This window comes from Bison bison, unplaced genomic scaffold, assembly GCF_000754665.1.
Source record: "Bison bison bison isolate TAMUID 2011002044 unplaced genomic scaffold, Bison_UMD1.0 scf7180017864498, whole genome shotgun sequence".
NCBI classification, from domain to species: Eukaryota; Metazoa; Chordata; class Mammalia; order Artiodactyla; family Bovidae; genus Bison; species Bison bison.
This window is the reverse complement of record NW_011495057.1, coordinates 3,534,799-3,548,664: the sequence shown is the minus strand read 5'-3', so window position 1 is coordinate 3,548,664 and position 13,866 is coordinate 3,534,799. Positions and strand designations below refer to the sequence as shown.

The following is a 13,866-nucleotide window of genomic DNA, read 5'->3' as shown; positions in this document are numbered from 1 at the left end:
CTATGCAGAGTACATCATGAGAAACGCTGGGCTGGAAGAAGCACAAGCTGGAATCAAGACTGCCGGGAGAAATATCAATAACCTCAGATATGCAGATGACACCACTCTTCTGGCTGAAAGTGAAGAGGAACATTTAAAAAGCCTCTTGATGAAAGTGAAAGAGGAGAGTGAAAAAGTTGGCTTTAATGCTCAACATTCAGAAAACAAATCTGGTCCCGTCACTTCATGTCAGATAGATGGGGAAACAGTGGAAACAGTGTTAGACTTTATTTTGGGGGGCTCCAAAATCACTGCAGATGGTGATTGCAGCCATGAAATTAAAAGACACGTACTCCTTGGAAAGAAAGTTATGACCAACCTAGATAGCCTATTGAAAAGCAGACATATTACTTTGCCAACAAAAGTCCATCTAGTCAAGGCTATGGTTTTTCCAGTGGTCATATGTGGATGTGAGAGTTGGACTGTGAAGCAAGGTTAGCGCCGAAGAATTGATGCTTTTGAACTGTGATGTTGGAGAAGACTCTCGAGAGTCCCTTGGACTGCAAGGAGATCCAACCAGTCCATCCTAAAGGCGATCAGTCCTGGGTGTTCATTGGAGGGACTGCTGCTAAAGCTGAAACTCCAATACTTTGGCCACCTCATGTGAAGAGTTGACTCATTGGAAAAGACCCTGATGCTGGGAGGGTTTGGGGGCAGGAGGAGACAGGCATGACAGAGGATGAGATGGTTGGATGGCATCACTGACTCGATGGACATGAGTTTGAGTGAACCCCAGGAGTTGGTGATGGACAGGGAAGCCTGGCGTGCTGTGAGTCATGGGGTCGCAAAGAGTCGGACACGACTGAGCGACTGAGCTGAACTGAACTGAAAATCACGCTAAATTGAGTTTTTTAGGGGAAAAGAAGTTATTAGGGATTTCCTTGGTGGTCCAGTGGTTAGGAACCCACCTTGCAATAGACAGGATGTGGGTTCAATCCCTGGTCAGGGAACTAAAATCCCACATGCCAGGGAGCAACTAAGCTGACGCATACAACTACTGAACCCACGTGCTCTGGAGCCCGTGAGCTGCAATGAAAGACGAAGCCACATGACTCAACGAAGATCCTGCTTCCTATGTGCCACAACTAAGACCTAAGGAAGCCAAATAAATATAAATAACTGTTTTCTAAAATAAAAGGTTTTTTTAATATAAAAAAAGTTACTAGTTTTCACTACAAGATAAGCATTGTTTTTTTAAATTAACTTATTTATTTTAATTGGAGGCTAATTACTTTACAATATTGTGGTGGGTTTTGCCGTACATTGACATGAGTCAGCCATGGGTGTACATGTGTCCCACCATCCTAAACCCCCCTCCCACCTCCCTCCCCACCCTATCCCTCTGGGTTGTCCCAGAGCGCCAGCTGAGAAATTAATGAAAATGGGAAGAGTCAGTTCAGTCGCTCAGTCGTGTTCAACTCTTTGTGACCCCATGGACTGCAGCACGCCAGGCCTCCCTGTCCATCACCAACTCCTGGAGCTTACTCAAAATCAAAATCATGTCCATTGAGTCCGTGATACCATCCAACCATCTCATCCTCTGTCGTCCCCTTCTCCTCCCACCTTCAATCTTTCCCAGCATCAGAGTCTTACAGAAAGCATGATGAAACATAAATCCTGACTTTTGCATTTCTATTTAGCAGTTTCAAAACCCAGTTTAGAGCACTCATTGATCAAGGGAGAGAAGGAAGGGCATCCACTGATCAAGAGAGATCTAGACATGCCTAACGCCTGGCCTCGTTGCCGTGGTGCACACAACTGCAGGCTCTCACCCACACTGGGCAAGTGTCCTTTGAACACTAAACCTAGTATTGTCATGTTCAGAGTTATTGAGACGGTCCATGTCAATTTCTTAAAGGAAAGGCATCATGCACCCAAGAAAGCATTTACCCTGTACCCAGCTTTCTTCATTTCAGAAATGGCCACTGAAGTGAGAAGGCTGAATCAATTAAAAATTTCCTTCTACAGGCTTATTTCCCCCTGCACAAACCCAAGGGAGTATGGGAACTTGAATAGCCTGGACATCCTTCCCCACTTATAGGGCCCTAACCCTGAGCTTGAAAGAACAATTCACTAACAGCAGACTGGATCACACAGGAGGCTGATCAAAAGTACATTTTTAAGAAAGCAAAAGAAGAGAATTGTCACTGAAGGCTCATGAGCCTGACTTGAAACAAAAATGGTGTCAAAGTAATGAGAAGAAAAATGACTTGGACATGGGTTTACATGAGTCTTATCCTGGGGAGCTTTCAGTGTTCTTTCAGTTGTAAATTATTAGTATAATCTTTAGAATATGATTCCATATATAAACGTAAGGTGTCCTTGGATTTAAGAAGACACTTCATGGAGGAGAGATATTATTGGGGAAGTAACATACACTCCACTGCCAACAAGAAATTAGTGAAACAATCACTCCCTGTACTTATGAAAACACTCCTAGGCAACCATCTTCCCATCATGTGCGGGATTTTTTTGGGGGGAAGGGGGCTGACTTCTAGCATGGATTATGTTGTGGACACTTGGTTAACTGAGGGCAGAGGTTATTACACCTCACACAGATGCACTAGTGAGCTGCTAGTGAGCATGTGGGTGGAACATGTGGGTGGAACACTGTGTTAACAGTCACCTCCTTTCACTTGCGTGATTCAGTTCTTATAAAGATTTTCATTTTACCATAATTAAAGAAGATACATGTACCCCAATGTTCACTGCAGCACTATTTACAATAGCCAGGACATGGAAGCAACCTAGATGTCCACTGACAGATGAATGGATAAAGAAGTTGTGATACATAAATACAATGGAATAGTACTCAGTCATAAAAAGGAATTCATGTGAGTCAGTTCTAGTGAGGTGGATGTTACACTGAGTGAAATCAGACAAGCAAATATCATATCAATTACATATATATGGAATCCAGAAAAATGATACCGATGAACCTATTTGCAGGGCAGGAATAGAGACTCGGACATAGAGAGCAGACTTATGGATACAGTGCGGCAGAGAGAGACTTCGAGAGACTGGCACTGAAATATATACATTACCGTATGTAAAACAGACAGCTAGTGGGAAGCTGGTATATGACACAAGGAGTTCAGCTTGGTGCTCTGTGATGACCTAGAGCGGTGGGATGTGGTGGGAGGTGGGAGGGAGGTTCAGGAGGGAGGAAACATGTGGATACCTATGGCTGATTCACGTTGTTGTATGGCAGAGACCAACACAGCACTGTACAGCAATTATCCTTCAGTTAAAAATAAATACATTCTTAAAAAAGATTTTCATTTTTCTTCAGATCCCTGTGCCCTCAAGCAAGCTGACATTAAAAAAAGAGGTGCAGGTATTGGTAGGCAGGCATTGAGATGGTATAGTTCTTCCTATAGAGGATTCTGTACAATTAGGTCCACATACTAATTGTACTCAGACATACTCAGTTATGTCTGACTCTTTGCAACCCCATGAACTGTAGCCCGCCAGGCTCCTCTGCCCATGTTCTCCAGTTCTGCCATTTCCTTCTCCAGCGGATCTTCCCAACCCAGAGACTGAATCTGTGTCTCTTACATCTCCTGCATTAGCAGGCAGATTCTTTATCACTGAGCCACCTAGGAAGCAAAAAAAAAAAAAAAGGTGCAGAGAGAAGCAGAACCCCACAAAGGCGAGGGTATGTTGTGTTTCTGGAATGAGATAGCCTAGCCTTGCTCGCTGGGTGAGCTCCGAGGTCACGTGAAGCCTGTTCAGACCCCTGTTGACCTTCCCTGTAAAATGCAGGGGATCATTCTCTCCGTCGTGGGCTTATTCTGAGGATTAAATGGGATGGTGTGTGTGAAAGCCCCTGGCATGGGACCTAGCCACATGAAGAGCATGAAAAAGTAATACAGGCTACTACTGTTTCAGAGTCTTTGCTGTCCTTGACATTTCAGGCAATAACATGAGCATGAATCAACCGTCAGCCAGGACGAACATTTGGAAATAGATTATTGGTAACTCCAGAGAAGGAAAAAAATCATATTGGGTTGCTCAAAAAGCTTGTTTGGGTTTTCCACATAACATCTTCTGGGAAAACCCAAACAAATGTTTTAGCCAACCTCGTATTTTGTTTTAACTAAGACATTCGCAAGGGCTCCCGTGTCTTCAACTCAGGGCACAGCATCTTGTCTCACCTCTGAGGGACCCCGACCCTGCTTCACCCATAGCTGTGAACAGAAGGTAACTGAATAAACACTCCGGGTTCCTTGAAGAGGCTCCCACGGCAATGACGAATGCAAGGCACAGAATGTCAGCCCTGTGACATTCGGGCTCCTTATGAGCTAGCCCCTTCCAAATGAGAATTATAGATTCAAGCAACAGAGGCTTTATTTTAAAAAAAAAGCTGGAGAAGGCACAATACCTCTAGTCGTTGTATGCGTCCCTTGAAAAACATAAAGAGGGAAGAGTTTGGATAAGCAGCTTCTTTTTTGAGGAGAATTTCCTTCGCTTCATCCAGGCCGGCTTTGTTATCACTTCCATCCAAGGCAAAAAATGGGCGGACCACGGTATGATACCAGAGCAGCGCTAATCTGAAGAGGAGGGACAGAACCCGTGAGAGAGGCGGACTTTGCTGACAGTGTTTCCAATCTTGAAAATAATCAGCCTGTGCTCCTCCCATACACACTCCTTCCAAAAAACTCGCTAGGCAGTCCCTGAGTGAGTAAAAATCTGTATCTTTCCCCGTGTTATTTTGATTCATATTTGGAAAACCACAACTTTTGAGCACAATGTATAAATCAGCATACTCCCACCAGGGGAGAGAAAAAGGTGCCAGAAGAATGCAGTTCTTCTGAGGCTTCTAGATGGATTGCTGAAGGCATCATTAACGTAAATCTCTGAATCCTACTCCGTACTCATCAATGCATAGATTAGAAATGGTGACTGGTGATCATGAATTTACTGTCCCCTTATAATTACTTTCCACGTTACTTTTTACAAAAGGAAAGCATTTGTTCTCTCTTGTGTTCACAAAAGTTAGACTGTAAGTAAGCCTCACGCCCTGAATTTAAATACAGGGACCATAAGCAAAATTACACAAAATTAAGTAAAAATAAGTTACAGGAACAGAAGAAAGGCCCTTTCTCTAGCTTTTGAAAACCAAACAAATAAGTTACTTAAAATTCTCTCACTTCAAACTCGTCCCTTTCAAGAAAAAGGCCATGTTAAACTAGGTAAACAAAATAGAGTCACTGGGATCGGCTTTAAAAGACAAAAACCGTGTAACCAACACAACAAATATTTTTATGTAAATATATGCTTCCAATGTGCATAAATTTGATCCTTTTCTGGAGATCAGACTAATTTACATTATTTTTAATTCAATTCATTCCTTTCTCAGAAAATATTATTAAAAAAAGACATTATCACAAGTTATAAACCTGCTAAGTCAAATTAACGAAGGACCACTGTTAGTATAATATAATGAGTTTGGGAAGGCATGAATATTTTTACAATGAAAAATTAATGACCTTTCTATAGTCACTACCAAACAATTAGGAGTTAACATCCAAATTCCTCAATACTGACATAAGCAGAAACCCAGCTCACTAAGGTTCTCTGTGATATCAACATCTTTTGGAAAAATTCTGATAAGTGGTGCAACATCAAAGCACAAACAGTATTTCATAAAATTACTCAAATTGCAAATAGTAGTAGATATTTTAGTTCAGTTCAGTCACGCAGTCATGTCCAACTCTCTGTGACCCCATGGACTGCAGCACACCAGGCTTCCCTGTCCATCACCAACTCCCAAAGCTTACTCAAACTCATGTCCATAGAGTCAGTGACATTTACCAGATTTGGGGGGGAAAAAAAAAATCACACCATTTTTAATTGATGATGAAATGGATAAATCCTTGCTCTGGATGGTTATATCAGCTTCTTCACATTTTTCTGTTTAAATAATTATCATTTAAGTCTGAACAATATAATATAACTCAATTTAGTTGAACAGCACAGGCTGTCCAGGCCACAGTAAGAGACCAACGGACCAACTAGAGTCATCAAGAAAAATTATCCAACATGAGGATATAAGAAGAGAGATTTCAGAATCACAGAACAGCCTTATGAAATTTATATCCTCTGAAGTCCAAAATCAGGATTATGAATCTCAGTGACTGGTCAGGGTTACTGCTTTTAAATGCTTATAAATCATGATTATTTTGCCTGTTTAAAATACAAGACTCATCAAAAAAAAAATTTTTTTTTAAAGAAAATGGTGAAGAAGAGGGACTTTCCACAAAAATTAAAAAATGAGTAAATAAAAATCAAATACAGGACTCATGAGACTTAAGAACAGTGCTCTGTTCTTCAAAAGTTAGTCACTCACTCGTTTCTGACTCTCTGCGACCCCATGGACTGTAGCCCGCCAGGCTCCTCTGTCCATGGAATTCTCCAGGCAAGAATAGTGGAGTGGGCTGCCATTTCCTTCTCCCTGTTTCCCAACGTTAACTCCTAAACATCACCAAAACACGGTCCTTGGCATCCATTGAAACATAAAAGGCATGGCAATGGTCAACCAACCAAGCATTGATTTTACCTGCAGTTTCCTATAAAGGTTTTGATTGTCGCTTACGTACTTTCAACTACATTATCTACCAAAGCATTGCAATATAGCTACTCACGTAGCTAAAGGGGCCTTCATGTCCTTACTTTCGCTTGCATACATCAGTGAAGAAAGCCCCTGCAGGCGGTCTCCAGGAAAACCCAGCAGGTTGATGATTTTGAGCAGGTTTGGGGGCACCATGGATATGCAAAGGTGAAAAAGGCCGTATCCAAAGCTCACAGCACCTTTCAGTCTGTTCAGAGACTCCTCAGACACCCCTTCAGCCACAATGTGGTTATCATTTGCAGCGTCAGAAGTCAAACGTTCCTCTCTTAGCTTCTTCTGATACAGCTCCTGAAGGGCGTTGATGTCCAGATAGCATTTATTGTAAATCTTCCAGGCTTTCCTAAGGATCCACCCACCTTTTATATATGCTATAAAGATAAAGGGAGAAAAACATGAAAAAAATAAGCATTCGAAATAGTTTTCCTACACTAATAATAAAGATATTGAAGAATGACTTGAAAAAAAAAATAATACAAACTATTATCTACCATGACAACTTGTTTTTCTTCACATGGCTTAAATTCCTTATTTGAGGCCTGTTTTGGGGCTCCCTGGGTAGCTCAGATGGTACAGAATTTGCCTGCAATGCAGGAGACCCTGGTTCAATCCCTGGGTCAGGAAGATCCCTAGAGAAGGGAATGGCTACCCATTCCAATATTCTTGCCTGGAGAATTCCATGGACAGAGGAGCCTAGTGACTATTGTCCATGGGGTCACACAGAGTCAGACACGACTGAGTGACTAACACTTTCACTTTACTAGCTGGATGGCAAGAACCATGTATTATTTTGTTCATTAAATAGAGTCAATCACGCAGTAGTGAGGGTGTAGCATCTTTGCTGTTTTTCAGTTGCTCAGTCGTGTCTGTCTCTGTGACCCCATTGACTGCAGCACCCCAAGCTTCCCTGTCCTTCACTATCTCTTGGACTTTACTCAAACTCATGTCCATTGAATCAGTGATGCTATGTAAACATCTCATCCTCTGCTGACCCCTTCTCCTTTTGCCTTCATTCTTTCCCAGTATCAGGGTCTTTTCCAATTAGCATCTATTATCAGCTGAACGAATAAATGCAAGCATCATCTGAATCCAACTTATCCCACGTGTGGTGTCAAATCCTCTACCACATTCCTGAACTACCACTGGCAGTCTCTATGACACCAATGGAGTGCTCTTGGCTAAACCCTATTACACCTGGACTTCAGACACTTGGCTGTTCTGCAGCATCACCTCCAAGTAACAGTGCAGATTCCTTCCTTGGGTGGCATGGAAGAGCCTGTCCCCCTCCCCAGCCTCCCTGCCTCCCCATCACAAATGGTAAGCTGGTGAGTCCTGAGGAAACTCAGGAAGAAAAGAATACCTGCCCTCTAGCAGTCATCAGACGGCAGCCACTCAATACAGTGAGCCCTGAGGAAGCTCAGGAGGTGAAAACAGGATACTGGCCCCAGACAGCCAAGGTGCATATCAACAGAATGATTTCAGTGAGCCCAGACCCTTGCATCTTCTCATATATAGAAAAGCGTTAAATCCCTTAACTTGGGTTATCTGGTTTCCTTTAATCAACAATCATTTTTTGATGTTCAGACTACCTGCTCTTTGTTGCAAAACTTCTGTATAACCTGGCTCCTCCTTCAACTCCTTGGAGCAGTTTTCTCAGAATTACTTGAGACACTGTCTCCTCGGCTTGAAGGCCTAAAAATTCCTACTGAATAAAAGAGCTGTCAACTTTTAGGTTCTGAATATTTTCTTAAGCCCACAAAGGTCATTTCTAGAAAGTCCACATTTAGGAGGTCACAATAAAAGTTAAATCCTACTTTTTACTTGAGCCAAAGAGAAACAAATCATCTTCAAGCATGAGATGGAGACAGAGAAGAAAGAAAAGGAAACTGGCTGTCAGTAGTCCAGATCAAGAAAAGTGCATGTCATGACTTAGCAGCAACAAACCCTTCTTCACTTCGGTTGGAAGAAAATGCTTTTCTCATTGTGATTTATAGTTGATTTCCTTATTGAACACTCATTTTTTTCAAGTAGACCCTAGCTACCTAAGGGGCAGATATCTGCCATCAGCAGCAGAGATATAAAACCACATAAGAGGAAGAAGTAGTATCAAAGTTAATCTTCCAGTGAACTCTTGAGAGTCTCCACTCCAATCTACACCACTCAAGGTATCAAAGCTACAAAATCCTTGTACAAAATTTGTCTTGGGCAAACTAAACAAGAATCAGTTTATACTCCTCAGTAAGGGTTGTTAAAATGTTAGTCATTCAGGTATGTTAGGAAATCTTTAGCACACACTCAGGCTTTCAATAACAATTTTCTGAGAAACAGACTGGTTATATTTCACTTTAAATGGCAATTATCGCAGCTTGATTCCCACCCACACACCAAAAAAACCTATCAATTTATTACTCTATCTAAGGCACAGGTAATATCTCTAAGTATGATAGACTATCTGCAGACAAGAGGATGAAAAAGATTTTGGAACTAAAACTATTCCACTAAATACACATTAAGCACTCATGGTATCAATTTCTCAAGTAATAAATCAAAATCATGCCCCAAACAGGTGCCACATGTTTTCAAAGACTGAAATACAAGGTGTTCTAAAAAAAAAAAAAGTGTGGGGTATTACCAATTGTGTCCACTGAATATCAAAAACTGTTAAAAACAATGCTTTAAAAAAAAAAAAAAACAATGCTTTAGCATACCTGACAACTCTTGCTTTACAAACGAGAGCACAGCCAGGTAAACTTGACAGTCAGCTATGATTATCTGCCTCTGAAGCCGATCAACCATAGAGGGGGTAGATTTTCGGACATCAACCTGTTTGGTGGGAAGAAAGTACACACGGATAAATCACACCCGAGAACAACAACACTCTTTCCAAAAAACTATTATTTTACTGGGCAGAATAACTTCACATAGGAAGTATAGAACAGTAGTCACTAAAATCCAAGACCAAATTTACACTACACCCTGAGCCTGGGACTTCTAGCTTCCTCCATTAAGTCTAGCTTTATTTTGTTATGAACACAATGCTGTAACTCAAAGAGCCTTGTAACTCAAAGACAAATATTCTCAATAATAGAAACACTTCATTGGAAATATGAAAGCCCACACAAAACTTTAGAGTTTTACCTTTTTCAAAACAATGTAAGTTAAAAATTTATTACATTATATAAGTTGTATAAGTTAAAAACCTAGACAGTTTATTAACAAGCAGAGACATCACTTTGCTGACAAAAGGTCCCTCTAGCCAAAGCTATGGTTTTTCCAGGAGTCATGTACAGATGTGAAAGCTGGACCATAACGAAGGCTTAGTGCCTAAGAATTGATGCTTTTGAACTTCGGTGTTGGAGAAGACTCTTGAGAGTCCCTTGGACTGCAAGGAGATTCGACCAGTCCGTCCTAAAGGAGATCAGTCCTGGGTGTTCGTTGGAAGGACTGAGGCTGAAGCCGAGGTTCCAATACTTTAGCTACCTAATGCAAAGAGCCAACTGACTGGAAAAGACTCTAATGCTGGGAAAGGTTGAAGGCAACAAGAAAAAGGTGCAGCAGAGGATGAGATGGTTAGATAACAACACCAACTCAAATGACTCGAATTTGAGTAAACTCCCAGAGATAGCGGAAGACGGAGGAGCCTGGCGTGCTACAGTCCACGGGCTCACAAAGAGTTGTGCATGACTTAGCAACTGAACAGGAAGAAAAGCAACAAAGTTATTTATCCAAAAAAAAAAAAATTACTAAAGGTATAAAACACCACCCCAGGTAAACAATGTGAAAAGCCACCTTACAGTCATCTGCCTTCAGGAAGGACCCATATTAGAGTTCATTCCTTTGGTGCATTCATCTGAGATGTGAGGGTTGGAACCTGATTATGACGTTAGTTGAGGAGAAACACCCTCAATTAACAATTAGCTTTGAATGAATCACAAACTGAACTTGAAATTTTAGTCAATACCCTCTAAAGGTGACTACCTAAAGCCCTATTTTGTAGTAAGATTTTGGTTTTATGAATGCTAAATGAAGAAAATTCACTCTGAAATAGAACAGTGCCTTCTTAACATAAGGTAAACCTGAACAGAACAGGTTAAATAGTTTTCACATGCTTTCATGATGATATCAGAAATGAGAGGCTTTTTGCAAACATGACAAAAGTATGCAGAGTATATGTGACAAAGTAGCTGGCTTCTTTTTTTTCTAGATTAGCAGAATTCACCCATGGTCCCTGTTATTCCCGGTCCTACTTCTAGCACCTGTTACTTTGTTTGCTCAAGAAAACGTCAATCTATTGATGCCTCTGTTTTCTTTGCTTATAACAACATCTACTCTGCAGGGCTGTTGGAAAGGCTAATGAGATACTCTGCATGTGATAATGCTTTTTAAATTGCAAGGACCCATTATTAATGTTGATTATTAACTATGTGCTGGGCATGGTACTAGATGCTGAGGACAGACACGTAAATAAGTTTACAGTCTAATGAAGGCATGCTGATGACCATATAATGGAGTAAATGCGCTGAAGGATGAAGTACAGGGAACTATGGGACCCTGTAGGAGACACACTAACAGGACCTGGGGACTAAATATATGAGTCTTTGGAGAAAATGACATGGAGGAAGAACTAAAGAACAGACAGGAACCAGGTCAAGAGGGATACACATATTCTATGGAGAGGAAAAGTCAATGCCAAGTCAGTCACGTTACGAAGTCTGGGTTTTAGTGTGATGGCAGTGGTCGCAGGGAGGGGGCAGGGACAGTGAAATCAGCAACATGTAATTTGCATCTCAGTGACTGCACTTTGGAGAACAAATCAGAGAACAGCGAGACTGGAGGCAGAAACGCCAGTGAGGGTTGTCTTAGGCAAGTGGAGACAGTGGCCGGCCTAGGAAACTGGCAAGGGAAGGAGATGAACTCAGAACGTATTCAAGAGACAGGCAAGGAGACTTGGTCACTGACTGATACAGGGTTTGGAGAGACAGGAATCGAGAACTCTGGCCCTTCTGCAGACTCAGGGGACGGTACTCTGGGCCCATCTGCGGCTTCCTCATGGGAGACCCCATAAGCCAGAGCAGAGGTGAAGCCACCTGGAGCAACATAAAGGAGCAGAAAAGACAAGCGGCTTTTGCTGTCTGAAACTAACAGACTGGTTTGTCAGCTAACCATGTGGCATGTGTGAGACCCCTGGGTGCTCCAGAAACATCAGGGGTAGGAGGACACCTCTCTAAAGTCTAGTGCTTTTGCACTGAAAATTGAAAGGAAAAAAAAAAAATCAGAAGAGTGGATTATGATGTCATTGTGACTATTTTATTACCCAAGACCGGGAAGGCCTGGGGAAAAGGAGGTAATAGCTAAATTCCTGAATTATGCCAAAGTGCAAAATATGAAATACATATATGAAAGCCTCATGACAATCGTCCTTGCCACACAGCCGACTGTGGAAGAAGATAATGTTAAAATACCAAGAGAACATGCACTGAAAAGTTCTAATGACTAAGGGGGATTCTACTGATTTAAGAAACATGCTTTAGGAACTTCCCTGGTGGTCCAGTGGTTGGGACTTCACCTTCCAATGCAGGGGCTGTGGGTTTGATCCCTGGTTGGAGAGCTAGGATCCCACATGCCTTGGGGCCAAGAAACCAAAACATAAAGCCGAGGCAGTGTTGTGGCAGATTCAATAAAGACTTTTTAAATGGTCCACATTAAAAAAAAAAGGAATATGCTTTACATAATCAAAAGCTGTAAGACTCATTCAGTGCTTCAGTCATATTCTAACCACCAAAAACCAAGTAAATGAAGAATGTTCTAAGTAAGAGGCACATAGTTCATAACCTAAAGACATAGTACTTACATTCTTCTTAATTTTATTCTTGATTGTTTCAATTACTCCAGCCTCTTCACTTTCACACAGCTTTTCTGTAGTTTTTAAGTCATCACACGCCAACTGCATTTTTTCTTCCTCAAATGTCATCATGGCATTCTTCCAAAGAAAGAAATAAGGAAAGAATGAATGAATCGTAAGTGTCTGAAAATTTAGGCCAATTTATCACAATACAACTCCAAACTAGGAGGGAGGGGGGAAAGCCATCTAAATGACTTACTCCTAGTAAAAGAATCAGAATGCTACCACATACACTATTCATTGAAAAAAATATAATCTCAATATGAAACAAGAACATATCTCCATTACACTGGCATGAAAAAATACATGCTTAACACATCCTTGCAATTACTGTTCTACAAGTTTTTGTTATTAAACACAGTAACAAAAACATTACTGTATACAATTTCTGATTGGCCCACTTAATAATTCAGCTTCTAGAATAGAGACTTTCTACCCATGCATGGGATCCCTGGGTCCATCAAGCACAGCACAAAACGCTAATGAAACATCAGCCAGCAGGTACTCTTTGAAAACTATCGGTCTTTTCAGGGACAGCAATTCCAATGGATTCATTTATAAAGAACTCATTTCTTATTGTTCCCAGTGAAAAATTCCCACAGACAGCTTGTTTCCGAGCACCCAATCCTGGTAGACTTTTTCAGGCCACATTGGGATAGAAATGATCACTTCTTTGCTGAAAACCTGCTACTTTCCCCCAGAAGAATTGAGATTTCTGAGATGAATGGGCTACAGGGGCAGAGACAGGACACCGGGTTCTTGGAAGGACTTGAACTCACTGTGACTAGTTCTCCACCTCCATCCCATGCAACCTGCCCACTCTGGTATCCTAGGCCTTCTCTGTATGACTCTAGACTACTTTTCCATTCCAGCCAGACACTAGCCACCTTTGCCCAAGCCTCCCTCCCTGCTACAGGCTCCCTCCCCCACCCACCTCCTCCCACCCAGCAAGCCTTCTGTCATGTCTCCCTAGCATCCTTCCTTGCTACATGGGTGGGTACCATTTATGACCCCTACCCAGTACCACTTTCCTTAAGATCTGAAACTATGTTGCAAACAGTAGGCCTTAAGAATTGTTAAAAAGATTTATTGTATTAGCTGATAATAAGAATAAAGAAGCCCGAATGAAAACTCATGTCACCAGAAGCTGGTCTGGTGCCTGTCACTGGTGCTGCAAGGCTGCAGACAACACGCTTCTTTGGTGAGCTTTTTCTGTCTGGAATCTAAATGCCTTCTCCATTTTACCTCTCTCAGTCTCTACTCAAGATTTTTTTTTTTTTTTAAGTTATATACT

The 13,866-nt window shown here is 41.5% G+C and overlaps 1 protein-coding gene across 3 annotated transcripts in view; it reads right to left on the bottom strand.

Moving 5' to 3' along the window:
• Positions 1-13,866, bottom strand: part of TTC39C (tetratricopeptide repeat domain 39C) — a 96,849-nt gene that overhangs the window by 43,961 nt on the left and 39,022 nt on the right. Inside the window, exons 3-6 of one of the 3 annotated variants that reach the window (XM_010828925.1) lie at positions 12,522-12,650; positions 9,379-9,493; positions 6,687-7,041; positions 4,424-4,592 (exon numbers count right to left, since the gene is read on the bottom strand). In XM_010828925.1, coding sequence (XP_010827227.1) covers positions 4,424-4,592; positions 6,687-7,041; positions 9,379-9,493; positions 12,522-12,650 — 768 coding nt within the window. Of the gene's footprint in view, positions 1-4,423; positions 4,593-6,686; positions 7,042-9,378; positions 9,494-12,521; positions 12,651-13,866 lie in introns of those variants that run through there. The other 2 variants (XM_010828926.1, XM_010828927.1) reach the window with 2 other exon arrangements.